This window comes from Bubalus kerabau, chromosome 16 (genome assembly GCF_029407905.1).
Source record: "Bubalus kerabau isolate K-KA32 ecotype Philippines breed swamp buffalo chromosome 16, PCC_UOA_SB_1v2, whole genome shotgun sequence".
NCBI lineage: Eukaryota > Metazoa > Chordata > Mammalia > Artiodactyla > Bovidae > Bubalus > Bubalus kerabau.
This window is the reverse complement of record NC_073639.1, coordinates 56,684,305-56,700,567: the sequence shown is the minus strand read 5'-3', so window position 1 is coordinate 56,700,567 and position 16,263 is coordinate 56,684,305. Positions and strand designations below refer to the sequence as shown.

Here is a 16,263-nt window from a genome sequence, read left to right as displayed (position 1 = left end):
TCCCGGGTCCACCACATCCCATGGACGTTCAGCCTCTCTGGGGCTTCTTCTTTTTCTGGGGCTTCAAGCGAGGGCTTGCACAGGACCTGCTTCCTGAGTTTTTGTCCTTGGGGGACAGAGCTCAGAGCCTGACATGGGGCAGCACTCGGTGAATGACGGAAGGGCTCCCGACATGGTCTTCCCCTAACCCTGGCCTTGGTTAATGGTCTCACCGTCAGCCTCAGAGCTCATGCCAACAAAACCAGCATCACCTGCTTCCTCATCCTTCCCTCACCCCCCAAACCTGACTCATCAGCAAATCCTGTAGCCCCATCTCCCCAGGGTCTCTCTGCTCTATCTTTCCACCTCTGCCACTGTTCCTTTTCCCTTGGATCCCGGCAACTTTCCTGGTGCGCTCCCCACGTGGATTTAATACTTTTAATCAGTTCTTGTTGAACTCGCGCTCCAAGCCCTCCAAGAGCTTCTTGTCCTATTTAGGATAAAACCCAAACTCCTGGGGGGAATTTTTGGGCCGTGAAACTCTTCTGCATAACATGACATCCTGTGTTTGTTAACACCCATAGAATTCGCAACACAAAGGGACCCCAGATGTGAATGGTGACCTTGAGTTAATGACAATGCACTAATACCAATTTTCAATGGGAACTAATATACTGCTAATATAAAATGTTAATAACAGGTGACACTGAGGGGGAGGGGTATATACGGGAACGCTGTACTTTCTGCTCAATTTTCTTTAAACGTAAACCTACTCTAAAAACAAACAAACAAACAAACAAAAAACACACACACAAATAAAAAAACCACCAAACCCCTTTCTAGGGCCTGAACAGCTGGCGTACCCACCATGACTCTGTCCCGACCTCACCATGCTCGACCCCCACCATCAACCATGCTGACCTTGGGGGGTTGGCTGTGGACCTGCTCCGAGCCTTTCCCCTCACTGCCCCTCTCCCCAGGACGCTCTCACCCAGATCCCCCTGACTGGCTCCTTTCCCTTCTGGTCTCAGCTCAATAGCTCCTTGATGACCCTGGTTCTGCACGTGAATTCTGGGCAGGTGTGACCCCATCTGAACCCTGCACTAAGGCAGCCATATTACAGCGGGGCTCCTGCAGGGCCAAAGTCTTGTCCTTGGGATGACCCCAGCCCCTAAGTGCCGCCAGGGGAACTGAGTGTCCTAACCAACACATGCTGGGTGGCGGCGGCTGAGCCCCCTTTCTTAGAGCACTTACTTACCAAAAGGGGCTTAGAGTTGTCAACCTTCCTCTGTCCCATGGAGATACATATGCAAATCTCCTAAAGCTCAGGAATGTCTCTCTCTGTCATTCCTTTGAAATGTAGTCATTGGAAGGATAGGGCCCCATCTCCCAGACTCGGTGGGGGACAGGAATCCTAATTCGAGTGGTTGCCCACTGTCTGCCAGCTCCCAGCCCTTTGTGAGTCTCCCCTGAGCCCTGCTCCTGCCCCTTCCCTGCGCCCTCAATCTCCCTTTGAAATGGCTGCCCCATCACCATCATCACCCCTGCACAAATCTTAGACCTCAGCTCTTTCCCCTGCTTTATTAGCTACTGGATAAAATCTGTTTTCCCAGCTTTAACTAATGGCCAGCTGTGTTTCTCAACCTCTCCACCACAGGACTGTTTCATTTTCTACATAGCACAGCCCCCAGGGCAAACTCACCCTTGTCTTCTTGTTATCTGTCTCTCGCCCTGGACTGGAAACACCTTGGGGGCAGGGGCCAATGTGACCCTGGCACCCAGAACAGCGCTGGTGCCCGGGAGGCAGGCATTAAATACCGTGTGATAAATGAATGGATCCATGGTGAGATAGGGGTAACTATGTCTTCAAATACACTGTGGGCCCCTCTTTATCAATGACATGAGAGCTGGAGTAAGACACTCAGGTTATGCGCTCCAGGGTGGAGCTCCTAATCCAGGGCCCACCTCTCCTGACTCAAACCCAGGTGCATTTGGTTTCAACACTTAGAGCCCTGAGGCTGGGCTGAGTGACCATGCCCTGGGTCTCCTCCGTCCCCGCTCTCTGCCCTCAGCTCCGGAACACTCCAGTCCAGGAAGCTGGCCTGGGAGAGTCCCGACAGCCACCCTGAGCCCTTCCCCAGCACCTGTCCGCTGCTCTGCTCCAGCATCACCTGCCACCCCACAACTCACCAGATACTCGCTCTCCGCATCCAGGGCGCTGGTGGCTTCGTCCAGGATGAGAACGGGTGGGTTCCGCACCAGAGCCCGGGCCATGGCCACCCGCTGCTTCTGGCCCCCGGAAAGCTGGGCACCCTTCTCCCCTGTCTCTGCGAGGCGGAGGCACAGGGGCAAGTGAGTGGGAGGGGAGGCTGGGTAGCCCTTGGGGAGGGACGAGCAGTCCCTTGCCTCTGCCCTTCCCTTCTGCCAAGGGAGCTCTGCTCCCCGGGAAAGGTGGGGCTGAGAGGGCCGCTGGCTGGAAACCTCATGGAACAATGCTCCCTCTTCCTGTTCATGAGGGGCAAGCAAATTATGACTGTGTGCGGTTGGTACCAAGATGCCAACTTTTACTTATTAATCTGGCAAAACTCCAAACGTTTGAGAACACACTGTGCTGGGGTGGCCGAGGGGGCACCCCCAGTCTTCCTGGGGTACAGCTGCTGAGATCCCTGTGCACACTCCTCTGTGTGTTGGGTTGTGCTGTGTGAGTACACAGACCACAATTACAGACACACACCTGGACCAGCAAACCCATTTCTGGGAATATTTCCTGCTCATTTACTTGCTCGCGCACTGTGACTCACAGCACTGTTAACTGAGAACGACAAAACCCCCAAACCAAAAACACAATACAAATTGTCTATCAATAGGAAACTGAGGAAATCAGTTATTTTTGAGGAAAGTATTATAAAGCCACACAGTAGAATACTGTGCAGTAGCTAAAAAAAAAAAGTATCTTTCTAGGTATCAATATGGAAAAAAAAAGGTATCACTTAAAAAAACAGGTGCAGAATATAAGGTGCTGTTTTTTTTTTTTTTTCTGTAGATGGTGGGAGGAACTAAAAACACATACTCATATATGCATAAAGAAGCTCCAAAATGACATGTAAGAAATTAATGAAAGAAGCTTTGGTGGGGCCCGGAGGAAACTGGTAGTGAAGACTGGGATGAAATGAAACTTTTCACTGGATATAGTTAGGTCTAATTTTTTAGTTTTGAACTGTGTGAATAGCCCTGCGGCAAGAGTTAAAATTTTAAAATACATTAAATCAAATCTATAAGTTAATATACTGTTCAACTCATTAAGTTAAAATACTTATTCACATAAAGTAACTATAAATAACATAATACATATACCATTTTAAAACAATTATGTTTCGGAACTAAACTGAGGTGATGGTTTTAAAGCCCTGAGAATGCACTAAGTGCTATTTATTTCTGGCCGCACCACACGGCGTGTGGGATCTTAGTTCCCTGACCAGGGATCAAACCCATGCCCCCTTGCAGTGGAAGCACAGAGTCTTAACCACTGGACCACTAGGGAAGTACCTGAATTGTTCACTTTAAAATAGTTAAGTTTAGGGACTTCCCCAGTGGCCCAGTGGTTAAGAATCTGCCTTGCAGTGCAGGGGGTAACTAAGCCTGAGAGCTGTAACAAAAGCTCCCAAGTACTGCAGCCAAGACTCAATGCAGCAAAATAAATAAATAGATAAATATTTAAAAACAGTTGTTTATGTTACGTGGATTTCCCCTGAAATAATAAAGAGTAGCTGGCAGAGGGCAACGCATAGCTCAGAGGGTTGAATCCCTGAGGATGGACCTCCGGGCACAGTGGAGGTGATGCTCTGGGCCCTGTACCTGTATTGTAGCCGTCCTGGAGCTCCATGATGAAGCCGTGGGCATTGGCCTTCTGGGCAGCCTCCACCACTGTCTCGAAGGGCACGGCGGGCAGACCATAGGAGATGTTGTCTGTGATGGAGCGAGCAAACAACACTGGCTCCTGGCTCACCAGGGAGATCTGTGGGGGAGGGAGGACGGCATGGGAGGCCGGGAACCTCAGCAGCCCCGGGCCTGGCTGATGCCTGGGGCCTCAAGCCTGACATCTGATCAGGGCCCACGGCTGGCTGCTGCATTCAGCGGCGTCTCTTCTTTCCAAACAGTGGAGTCCACTTTCTGCACAAGCCTTCAGCCGCCCTGACCAACACACTGGGGGCCCCGCTAAGCTTGCTGCTCTGGGCTCAGCCAAGTTCCCTGACCTCCGAGACAGAGCTCATTGGCTGCCTCTGACCTGGAAGAAAAGAGAGTGAGAGAGTGTGGAGTGTGCCTCTGTGAGTCTGTCCATGGCAAGAAGCAAGAGGCCAGAGCAGGCAGAGGCCACAGGGACCTCCCAGATGGTGCCCCCTCCCTTTTAGAGACCAACAGAAAGGAACTATTGTCTCAGGGTCCCAGCTTTAGGAATGTGTATGTAGTTGGAGGATGTCACTACAATACTTTAAATAGCCAAAAAGAACAAAAATCTAATTGTCCATAAATTGAGGATTGATTAAATGATTACAGTGCATCTATAAAATCAAGCTGCTATATATATATATATATATTTTTAATAAATATAAAATGATTCTATTTTTGTTTAAAAAAAAAGTGTATGTGTCTTTATATATTGTTGTTGCTGCTGTTTACTTGCTAAGCCACGTCCGATTCTTTGTGACCCCGTGGACTGTAGCCTACCAGGCTCCTTTGTCTATGGCATTTCCCAGGTAAGAATAGTGGAGTGGATTGCCATTTTCTTCTCCTCGGGATCTTCCCAATCCAGGGATTGAATCCGTGTCTCCTGCGTCTCCTATGTTACAGGCAGATTCTTTTCCACTGAGCTACCAGGGAAGACTTTACATGTAGATATGTTTATGTAAAGATGGGAAACATGCTGGAAAGGGAAGGATGTTGACTAAACTGATAATGCTGGACCGTGCCATGGGGTGGAATTCAAAATGGGAGGTGGAGGGGATTCTCATGTGTTTGTTATAAAATTCTCTGAATATATGGGAATATAGTTAGATGGTTGAGTTCTACTGCTTTGGGTTTATGAAAATTAAAAATTTAAACAGAGGATATTCACAAAAGAGGAAATCCAAAACTCCAAGAAACGTATGAAAAAGGACTTAAAATCTTTAGTCACCAGGAAAATGCAAAAGACCTCAAAGAACCACCTGTAGACACTCACCAACTGGTTACAGATACAGGACTGATACTAGGTATCTGAGATTAAGTATCTGAGCATGTCAACTATTGCAAAGCCTGAGTGCCCTGTCCAGGAGCCACTTCCAGAACTCTGGTGGGCAGCAGCCCGGTGGTGGCATACCTGAGACCACTTCTCCACCACCTACCCCTGGTTATATACACATGAGTGGGAAGAGGTCACAATCTGCGGCCTCCACCAGCATCTACAACTAGCTGGAAGTTCTGGAGTCTCTGTGGCAACCCAGGCTCTCGGGTAACTTAATGTCTGTTGATGATGTAAATGGCGTCTGCTTGGTAGTTGGTGTTTCCCGTATAGTGCACAACCTGAACAACCATCCAGGGTGTCCCTGCTCTTATACCAGCTCAGGGTCAAATGCTGAGTGCACCTGTCTGAGAAGATTACCAAAAACTGTAAGGTCACGAATAGCCTCCTTTAAGTACCAGAGATAATTCAAATGTGGAAAACCTGAACTCTCTTTCACTGCTGGTGGGACTATAAAGTTGAAAAAAGAAAAAAGTAAACCACCTTAATGGCAGGAGTTACTAGAGCTGTGGATACTCATCCACTCTGGGAGAACCTACCCACCGTGCATACCAGGACACACAGACAGTATCGGTGCTGTCCGTATCAATATTGTTGCTAAATATTGATACTAAAAAAACAGGAAACACCCCCAACTGTCCATCAAGAAACAGAATGTGTAAATGGACTGTGACATGTTTACACAGTGGATTATCTCCCAGCAATGAAAATGAGGGAACTACAAACACAGCCTCAACCTGGAAAACTCACAAATAACGCTGAGTGGAGGAAACAGGACGCAGAGAATACATGTGTTATGACGCCAGTCAGATGAAGTTCAAAACTAGCAAAACACAGCTGCACTGTCTGGGGAGCCACACAGCGATGGGAAGAACAAAAGAAAAGCAAGAAAGTGATGATTATGAAGGTTGGGTGAGATGGTGCTTCTTGGGAGGCAAAGAAGGGGCACATGGAGTGGGGTGGCGGGGGGGGGGTGCTTCTGGAGTGCTAGAATGTTCTATTTCTTGAACTGGGTGGTGTTACGTTGGTGGTAATCCTTTTTTTTTTTTCTTAATATATATTTTATTTGGTTGCATTGGGTCTTAGTTACAGCATGTGGGATCTAGTTTCCTGAACAGGGATCAAACCTGGGCCCCTTCCATTGGGAGCACAGAGTCTTAGCCACTGGACCACCCGGGAAATCCCGGTGATAATCCTTTGAACTGGGTGTGTATCCTGAGCCCTCTTGCCTGCATCTGTTAGTGCGTGCGAGAGAAGGTCAAACAGGGAAAGGGCGGAGGAGGGCAGCAAAGGCCCGTGCACCTACCACTCGGTGTAAGTACTTGTGGTCATAGGCGCCGATGGGCTTCCCGTCCAGCAGCACTTGGCCCCCCTCCAGGGGGTAGAAGTTCTCCAGGATGTTGACGCACGAGCTCTTTCCGCTGCCCGATGGCCCCACGAGCGCAGTCACCTTTCCTGGGGACAGGCTGAAGGAGACGTTCTGCAAGGAACATGGACACAAGGCGGGGCCGCTGGCTCACTCAGACGCTCTGGTCTCAGAGGCCCCGGGCACCCTTCCCAGCCTGCCCCACTGCCGCCGCCCCCAGAAGGCTCTCCTTTCTAGGCCTTGACAGCACTTTTATACTCGTCTCCTTTGCCTGGAATGTTCTCTCTGCAGAGAGCCATTAGCTGGCTGCTGCTCCTTGTTTAGGTCCCAGATCAAAAGTCACTTCCCCCGAGAAGCCCTCTTGGACTATTAATACCATCTCTGCGGACTACCCTGATTTATTGCCTTCCTAGCATTTCTCTTGGAATCCTTTTGTTAAGGCTCTGCCCTCCCCAACAAGGGCCCAACTCCAGGAGTGGAGGGACTCTGCTTTTCGTAGTTTTGGCTGCACTGCCAAGACCTGGCCTGTAGGAGGTGTGAGAGAGATGGGAGGAGGGAAAGGATGATTGGGGGTGGTGGTGGGGGTACTCGGGCCCTCTCTCACCTGCAAGACTTGGGTGTGGGGCCGAGTGCGGTAGGTGAAGGTCACGTTCTCAAAGTCCACCCGGCCCTCCAGGTGGTCAGGGGCCAAGTTCCCGTCATGCACCATGGTTGGCTGCCGATCAATAAACTCAAACACCTTCTCGGCGGCCCCTACTCCTTGCATCAGGCCGCTGTAGACGGAGCCCACGGACTGTGGGGGGAGGATAAACATGTTCCTGACCCATTGACACCCCAGTCCTAGGTCCCCTCACCATGGTGCCAGAGGGATGAAGTGGGTGCAGAGAGAGCAAGAACACAGCAGCAGGTCTGACGGGGGCGGGCATGGTCACAGGAGGCTGTCCGAGCCCCACCTGCTTGTACAGCAGACCAGGACCATGATGCAAAAAATGAAGACAGTGATAAAAAATACTGATGCTTTATGTGTTACAGCTAAACCTCACCACTGTCCAGCAGGGTAGGCGTTATCACCCGCCAGAAGAAGAAATGAAATTGCAGAGAAGCCAGAATGTAGCAGAACAGGAATTGGACCTTCCTCTTTCAGCTGCCACAGAATTTTTAAATTTCGATGATAAAAACGGCCCTAAATGTATACTATACATTTCCTTGGGTAAAAATATACACAAGTATAAATATGAATAATGACTCATTTTACTGAGTGCATATATGTCTTATGAGGTAGCTGCTATCATTAGCTCCTCTGTGGTGATAAAGAAACCGAGGCACAGAGTGCTCAAGTAACTTCCCCCAGGCCACACAGATGGAGAAGCAGCAGAGCCAGGATTCAAACCCTGGCGTCTGGCTCCTGAGTTCAGGCCCTTATGACTTGTGACTGCGGGTCCTGGTTGGTGAAATGGGGGTAATATTAGTGCCTGTATCGTGGTTCTGTGAAGACAGTACTCAGCACATAGGGAGCCCTCAATACACCACAGCTGTTAACATCCAGATAGAATTACTCATATTACTCATAAGACACAAGTGCTGTGTAGACACTGTCCTCTGTCCCTCATCCCAGAGGTGGTCCCGGTTATCAGGAACTGTGTCTTTCAAGTCCTTTCTCTATGCATTTACGAACACATGCAAGTACATAATTAAATAATTTTGAGACGAAAGAAAACCATGAGATCAGCCCATCCCTATGACTCAGAGACTAGCTTTTGCACTAATTCTGTGTCTTAGGGTTCTCCACACCAGTGCACACAGCTCTGCCTCGCTCCTGTGGCTGCTGCCTTGTTTTTGTAGCACAGACGGACTGTTTGTGGCATACAGACATACCGTGTTGCCCAATCGCTGGCTGACAAGCATTTAACTTCTCACTGTTATAAACAGTGCCACACTGGAATCCTGGGACACATGTCTGCCCACTGCTGTGGATGTTCCTGAAGCATGGCTTCCTTGACGCTGATTCAAATGACACTGAGGGTCTGACTGGAGCTAAGGCAAAGTGCCGTCTGCAGAAGACACCAACCCGCCCCTGACCCCCACATCTTTGGGCTTTTATCACTGCAGGATACACAGGCTCTACCTTAGTGCTGGAGGGCTTTGTGGGGGGGTGGGGTCAGACCAGAGAACGAACACCCTCACTCTATGCATCCTCTGGAAGTGACTGATGGCAATTTAGGCACAAGCTCCCCAGCTCCCTCATCTCAGGACCTGCTGGTGGGAGAAGCCAAATTAAGAGTTAATCTACAAGGACTTCCCTGCTGCCCCAGTGGCTAAGGCTCCGTGCTCCCGATGCGGGGGGCCCGGGTTCGATCCCTGGTCCAGGAATTGGATCCTGCATGCCGCATCTAAGACCAGGCACAGGCAAATAAATTTTAAAATAAAATTGAAATACTGAATGTGTGTGTGTGTGTGTGTGTATATATGATATAATCCACTTAAAAAACAAACCCACTCTGTTCTTTTTCCATAGAGCTGCTCTTTAAAGTGGGTTAAAATAAAGTCAGACCATCTGGCTTGGAACTGGGAACCCCTACGAACATAGGGGGCAGGTCACTGAACCACTCTGAGCCTCAGCTGCTTTTTCTGGGAAGTGGGGACCCGGGGAGCACTGGGCCTCATACAGGTGCTCAGGGGCATCTTCTGAAATAATCTCTGTTGCTGCCACTCTGCTCCGCAAAGTTGCTGTCATTTTAGTCTCCTTGTTGGTATTATCATGTCCTTTAGGAAGAAATGCCACCTCCTGTGGACCCTGGAGCACCCCCATTCAGATCCCTCCCCCTTACCTCTCCCTCCTCCCCGGGACCCCCCCTCCCCCAGCCAGCCCCTCACCTCCATACAGTCTCCCAGGACAAACTCATAGATGATGAAGGAGATGAGGTTGCCACTGGTCATCTGCCCCGAGATGACGAGGTGACCCCCGTAGTAGAGGATGCTGACCTGGACCACAAGCAGCGTGAGCTGGAGGGCAGACGGAAAGCGGAGTCTGACTCACGGTGGGGCCTTGACTTAGGTCCACAACCCCATTGCCTCTGTCCCCCCGCCCCACAGACTGCAGGGGAGGTGAGAGCAGCTGTGGACTCTGCACTCACAGTCACAAACTGCACGTCCAGCCAGCGGCAGGGACGGCCTCCCGCGAGCTGGTGCCCCTCTGTCACTCACACCCTCCCCACCCCCACCAGGGAGTTCTTCCCTGCAAAGGCCCCCTGCTGGAACAGGCCATGAGCCTGGTCAGGAACAAGGCTTTCTTTGTCAGGCCCTGGCGTACACACACACACACACACACAGCTCCCAGCGCCTCAGTGAGGCCAAGCTGGAGCTATTCGTCTCCTTCTTATTGGGAAAAGCGTGGTTCAGAGAGGCTGAGTCCCCTGGCTAAGGTCACACCGCAAGCCAGGCCAAGCAGATGAGGTCAGTATTACCAGGAAGGAGAGGCTGTGTCTGGGGTGTGCTTGCTTCCTGCCCCCTCTGGTGCCGGGGGAGAGTCTGCGAGAGGAGTGGAACCTGCATACCCATGACACAACTCACTCAGGGTCCCTATCTGCCCCTCCTCATCCCAAGCCAGTGATGCTGGGTCAGAACTAGACCCACAGCTGGACCACAGTGCCTTTGCACAAGCAGCAAGAGGCGCCCTTGCTGGTGGGCAGACTGCCAGGAGACTTGGCTGGTGGATTCCAGGCCTTTCTCCCCTCTGGCTGGGCACTTTTGAGGAGGGGTTACCCTGGGTAGGGGGAGGTCCCAGAAGGTCCTTATCCCCTGCCTGTCTGTAGACCACCGGCTCCTTCCTTGCCCTAAATCCCAAACCCTCCTCATGCCTACCCCAGCTCTTCCGCCACAGCCCACCCTCGGGCGTGGCCAGCACACAGTGACAGGCCCCACATGCTTCTTCTCCAGGAGGGGCTGGAACGCGTCCCCAGGGAGTGAGCTGGACACTCTAGGACCTGCCGGGAAGCTGCCCAGGTCGCATCCCCAGGTGGCCTCAGGGTGACTCCCCACCTTGGCAGGGGTGTCTCCCCAAAAGGGAAAAGAAAGTTCCTGCCCGGCCACCCCACACCCAGGTGAGAGGTAAGAAGGGGTGTCCTGGGCGGACATTCACAGGAGTCTACATTTCTTTCCAGAAAGATCCTCTGAGGACAAGCAGAAAGTCGGGACAAAGTCGAGTCTCACACCAGCATGCAGGGACCTGGGCTAATGTACTGACTAAGGGGTCCCCCGCCTTTGTGTCAGGCCTGCCCGGGCTGGGGCACGTACCCCGCTGCCCCAGACGTAGTACATGTAGGCCGCGGCTTCCTTCCTGTTCAGCTTGTACACCTGCTGCAGCTTCCGCGAGTACACCTCCGCCTCCTCCTCCTCGTTGGCAAAGCTCCGCACTGTCTTCATGGCGCTGATGGTCTCCTCGGCCGTGCTGCTGGCTCTGGCCAGAGCACTCTGGACCTCTTTGGAGAGCCTCTATGGGTGCGAGCGGGAACAAAGAGGAGGAGACCTCAAAACAGACAGGCACACCCTCTGCCCGAGCCCCAGGTCTCTCTGGGGTTTTCTGTCTTTAGTTGGTGTCAGATCTATGCAGGGAGTTCCAGGGACAAGGGGATGAGACCTAGCTCCCCTTCCTCCCCCATCTCCTTCTAGCATGATTTGCTGAGCTCAGACAACAGACTCCAGCTGGGATTTGGGGGTGAGCTCCTGAGGCTCTATCTCCTGAGGGATGGGCCACTGATCGTGAAGTTATCTCTAGTATTCAGAGGAAGTTATGCATGACCATACATAATCTTCTCAGAAAACGAGTCTCGATACCTGATCCTGAGCTGGCATAAGAGCAGGGATGCTCTGGATGGTTGTTCAGGTTATATACTGCACAAGAAACACTACCTATTAAGGAGGCACCATTTACATCCAGCAACATACATTATGTGAGAGACTGAAAACTAGCACAGAGATTCCAGAACTCTTAGCTGAGTTCTAGATGGTGGTGGAGGTCACGGGCTATGAAATCTGCCCACATGGTGTGCTTATTACTGGGGATGAATGGCTGAGAAGTGGTTCCAAGGAAATGATCACTGGACTGCTGCCCACAGAGTTCCGGAAGCAGTCCTTGGGCCTCACTATTCAGGCTCTGCGACAGCTACCACACTCAGAACTTCACACCAGCCAGGAAGGCTGCCCAGAGGCTCCTTGGCATGTCTCGTGACCTGCGAGTCACGCCCAGGCCCTCAGAAGGACACAGTGTACTCAGGCTCAGGCACCTGGGAGGAGCTACACTGCCTTGAGTCACAGTTGGCCGCAGACGATGTGTGTGGCTTGTGGTGATGACTCAGTGATGGTATCCTATACATGGGGTACAGGTACGAGACCTAAATAGGGCTTGCTTGAGGCCACAGCCCTGAACCTGAAGGTGGAGCCTGAGGCGTGCACAGAGGCAGGGCTGCTGTGATGCGGGGCGCTCCAGGGCTTCCTGGCCCCTCCCAGGGGCTGGCAGGAAGGCAGGAAGGGTGGGGTGGAAGGGAAACTGCTGACTCCAACTCATATATTTACTTTCTCTCCTCAGGGACAAAAACAGTGAGGCCAGTGATCCAGAGCTGCAGGGGAGAGGGCCCTCCTGGGTGATGGGGCTCTGCAGGAGGGTGACACAGTGGGCTGTGGGTAATGGATTCATTTAGGTGCTGGCCTCAGGCCGTGGGCACTAAGGGTCCTGACCAAGTGGGGACCTCAGGGTCCAAGCGCCCTGCTCAGGAGCGCCCCTGTCCCCCTCAGGCCTGGATCACTGGGGAAGGGGCTGCCTGCACCTGCCTGCACCCACCCTGGGGCCCTGAGAGCTCAGAGGCCCCCACCACTGTGGGAAGCAGGAGGAAGCTGAGGCAGGGGCCTCGCTTACAGGCTGATCCTTCTGACGGCAGCGCTGGGGGCAGCCAGAGGGGACTGCTGCTTGCCCGTCACTGCATCGTGGGTGAGGGCCTCGATCATGGGGGCCTGGGTGCCTCCACCCGCTGCCCCAACCTTGAAAATACGCTCTATAGAAAGAGAGCAAACTTTGCATGCAGTGAAGCCCAAACTTCCCACAAAGGCCTATACCATCTACCCATCACCTCCCGGCTCTCTCCTCACTTCTGGTTCCGGCCTCACCAGCCCTCCTGCGTCTCCTCAAACAGGCCAGTCACGGTCCCACCTCAGGGCCTTTGCACTGGCCGTGCCCTCCGCTTGGAACGAGCTTCCCCAATATGGCCACCTCTTTACTCAAAGGCCACCTTCTCAGAAAGACCAATTTAAAATTGCAGCCTGGGACTTCCCTGGTGGTCCAGTGGTTAAGGATCCACCTGCCAATACAGGGGACACAGGTTCCATCCATCGTCCAGGAAGATCCCACATGTCTTGCAGCAGCTAAGCCTGTGCACCACAGCTACTGAGCCTGCACCCCAGAGCCCGTGCTCTGCAACCAGAGCACCCACCGCAATGAGGAGCCCGTACACCACAACTAGAAAGTGGTCCCTGCTCGCCACAATGAGAGAAAGCCCAAGCGCAGCAATGAAGATGCAGCGCAGCCAAAAACAAAATAAATAAAAACTTTAAAAAAGGATAGCAAAAGAAAGACATTTAACTTTAAAAATAAAATAAAACTGCAACCAACCCAATGCTCTCTATTATGCTATTTCTTTTCATTTATCTCCTTATCTCCTCCAACTTTTATTGTATTATATATATCTCTAGTCGTTAAGTCATGTCTGACTCTTGTGACCCCATGAACTGCAGGCTCCTCTGTTCATGGGATTCTCCAGGCAAGAATACTGGACTGGGTTGCCATTTCCTTCTCCAGGGGATCTTCCCGACACAGGAATTGAACCCGGGTCTACTGCATTGCAGGTAGATTCTTTACCAACTCAGCTATGACTGTATTATATATTTCCATCATTATCATTGTTGCTATTTATTGGCTGGTTCTATTAGAATATAAGTTCCATGGGGACAGGGGTCCTGTCTGATTGATGTATCCCAGTTCCTGGGACTTAGTAGGTGCTCAGGAAACATTTATTGAATGACTGAATGCAAACTCAGTTTTAAGACAAGTCCCTCGCTGGCCCCCAGCGGCCCTCTGAGCCCATCCTAAGGGATCATTTGAGAGCTGCTGGTGGGGGACCCCAGTGGGGATCAGGCGGGGCCTACCTTGTAGTACTTGCCGTAGATGTCGGATACCATCATGATGATGGGGAAACCCATGAAGGTGACCAAGGACAGTTGCCACGAGAGGCTGAACATGAAGACCACCACACCTGTGACCTTAACCGTATTCCGCAGGAAGATGTTGATATTCTGGGAGACCAGGTCGCTGACCATGGTGGTGTCCGAGGTGAGGCGGGAGATGAGGTCCCCTGGAACACAGGCCTCTCAGCTCCCTCTGCAGTAACAGGGCCACTGAGGGCGGGGGAGGGGGACCCTTGGGGAACTTGGACCTTCCCTGTCTTCTGGGCTGGGCTGCAGGGGGGACAGGGTGAGTCGACGGCCCTGAGGGCTGCTCTGCGTCCAGCCCTTGTCACCAGCATCTGGTTTCAGCTTCAGCATCTCCCAGAGCACAGAGGAGGCAGCTGAGGCTCAGAGAGGGGAAGAGTCTTGCTCAGCGCCGCACAGCATGGCTGTGACGGAGCCAGAGCTGAACCCGTGGCCCCTCCCTGTCACTGGCAGAGGGGCCACTCCCCTCTTCAGCCTCATGGTAATAACCATCTGAGCTATGGAAGAGAGAGGACCAGACCGCCCCTTACTGATGGCTGGATACTGGGCTAAGACCTTGACAACAATCCCGTGGGGCAGCTCCTGTTATTGTTCCCATCTTACGGAGGAGAAAACAGAGGCTCAGAGAGGTGAAGTCAGGGATGGGGCCTGCACCCAGGCTGGGCTGCCTCAGAGACTGGATCTCGGCCCCCCGTTCTGTCCCGTCTCCCTGCCCTGTTCACCCCCACAGGCCGGGGGAGTCCTGGCCCATGTGCTTCCCACAAGCCAGCGGGAGGTGAGGCCTTGGTTGCTTCAGGGACAGGGTGGCCTGGCCAGGGTCCTAGAGTGGCCACAGCTCACAGCAAAACCTCAGACCAGCTCCCCAGGGCTCAGGGGGGCTGGAGGCCCATGCCAGCCACCAGGGGCATCCCCACCCTGAACTGGATGGCAGGGAGAGTCAGCAGGACTGAGAGCACTGATTCACTCAGTTAAATCCTCAATGCGGGGCAGGCCCACCTGGCCGGGCCCAGCCCCAGGTTGCCCGAGGCCCCCGGGAAGACCAACCTGTGCGATTCTCATCAAAGAAGCTTGTCTCCTGAGACACCAGCGAGCGGAAGAGACGGTTACGGAGACGAATGTTCAGTCTGGCAAATATGAGGGTAAAAATGCCGCCCCGAATACCTGCGGCAAATGAGCTAATTGCAGATAAGAGATGTTATGTATAGCACGACGTCCTTCCGGCAACTGACCCCCGCCCCCCACTGCTCCCTCCCTACTGCTGTCAGGCCAGGGCCTTCGCAGGGGCAAGGGACCCCAACCTTGAGCCCACTCTCTGGGGCTGGCACTGCCAGGGGGTCACCCTGTTCCCAACAGGAGCCCCCAAGGTGAGGGCACAGGGGGGACTTCTTTCACTGTGGGTGAGAAGCCCAGCTCCACCCATCAGGCCTCTTGCCTTTCCAGAACAGCACAGACAAAGCTGGCCCTTGTTTCCTGCCTGGAAAACAGCTGGGGGTGGGGTGGTGCTGAAAGGGGAACCCCGAGGACTGAAGTCATTTTTAGGGACAAGAGGGGTGTGGCTCTATGGTGGGGCTCAACCAAATGGGCAGAACTAAGCCAGTAGCTGGGTTGTTGGTTACCATGGGGACCAGCTGAGGGACAGGCCTTAGCCTCCCATCCCAAGGGGCGTTTCTTGGGCCTCCGTGGCCCCTTTTTCTCTCAGGAGCTACCCCATCCCCGTTCACAACTGCAGGCCTGGTGGGTGGGGGCAGGCAGGGGTCGCTACCTGCCGATGGCCAGCACACACAGGATGATGACCGCCGCGCTGAACTGCTCCATGCTTTTCTGGATGACGATGCCGTCAATGGCCCGGCCAGTGTAGTAGGGAAGGAAGGTCTCTCCTGCCGGAGACAGGGCGGGCTCATGGGGGCGTCTGCAGTCAGGAGGGGGCTATGGAAGCCCCCAGACTACCCTCACTGCTTACTCCACTCGTGGGGTTTTCTCTCTCTGCAAATTCCTGCTTAGTAGCCAGGTGGGGAAGGGGGGAGGGGCCCCCTCTTTTCAGAGATCAGGAACATGGGAAATGTGAGTTATTCAGTTTATACTGACTGGATCCTGTTATCATGAATAATGGCTCCCAGTCATGGAGAACACAGAGCCACGGGGCTCCCGGGTGATAGTTCATCCCCTCTGCACGAGGACTCAGAAGGCGACCCTGTTATCATACATTTTACAGATGAAGAAAGTGGACCGAAAAGATGAGCTGAGGCCCACCCAGTCACACCACCAACTGATGGCTGACAGCCACAAAAGTTCACTTCTTTCTTCTGTCTGCCAGAGGGTTCAGAGTCCAAATTCTAGAAGCTCAGAAGATGTTGATGTTCTGCTTCTGAGCAATGCTAGAACC

At 52.7% G+C, this 16,263-nt stretch overlaps 1 protein-coding gene across 1 annotated transcript in view; it reads right to left on the bottom strand.

Annotated features, from left to right (window-relative positions):
• Nucleotides 1-16,263, bottom strand: part of ABCB9 (ATP binding cassette subfamily B member 9) — a 29,826-nt gene that overhangs the window by 1,309 nt on the left and 12,254 nt on the right. Inside the window, exons 3-11 of the mRNA XM_055550506.1 lie at nucleotides 15,643-15,757; nucleotides 14,925-15,055; nucleotides 13,818-14,023; nucleotides 10,917-11,114; nucleotides 9,498-9,626; nucleotides 7,228-7,416; nucleotides 6,564-6,737; nucleotides 3,835-3,994; nucleotides 2,170-2,306 (exon numbers count right to left, since the gene is read on the bottom strand). Coding sequence (XP_055406481.1) covers nucleotides 2,170-2,306; nucleotides 3,835-3,994; nucleotides 6,564-6,737; nucleotides 7,228-7,416; nucleotides 9,498-9,626; nucleotides 10,917-11,114; nucleotides 13,818-14,023; nucleotides 14,925-15,055; nucleotides 15,643-15,757 — 1,439 coding nt within the window. The remainder of the gene's footprint in view (nucleotides 1-2,169; nucleotides 2,307-3,834; nucleotides 3,995-6,563; nucleotides 6,738-7,227; nucleotides 7,417-9,497; nucleotides 9,627-10,916; nucleotides 11,115-13,817; nucleotides 14,024-14,924; nucleotides 15,056-15,642; nucleotides 15,758-16,263) is intronic.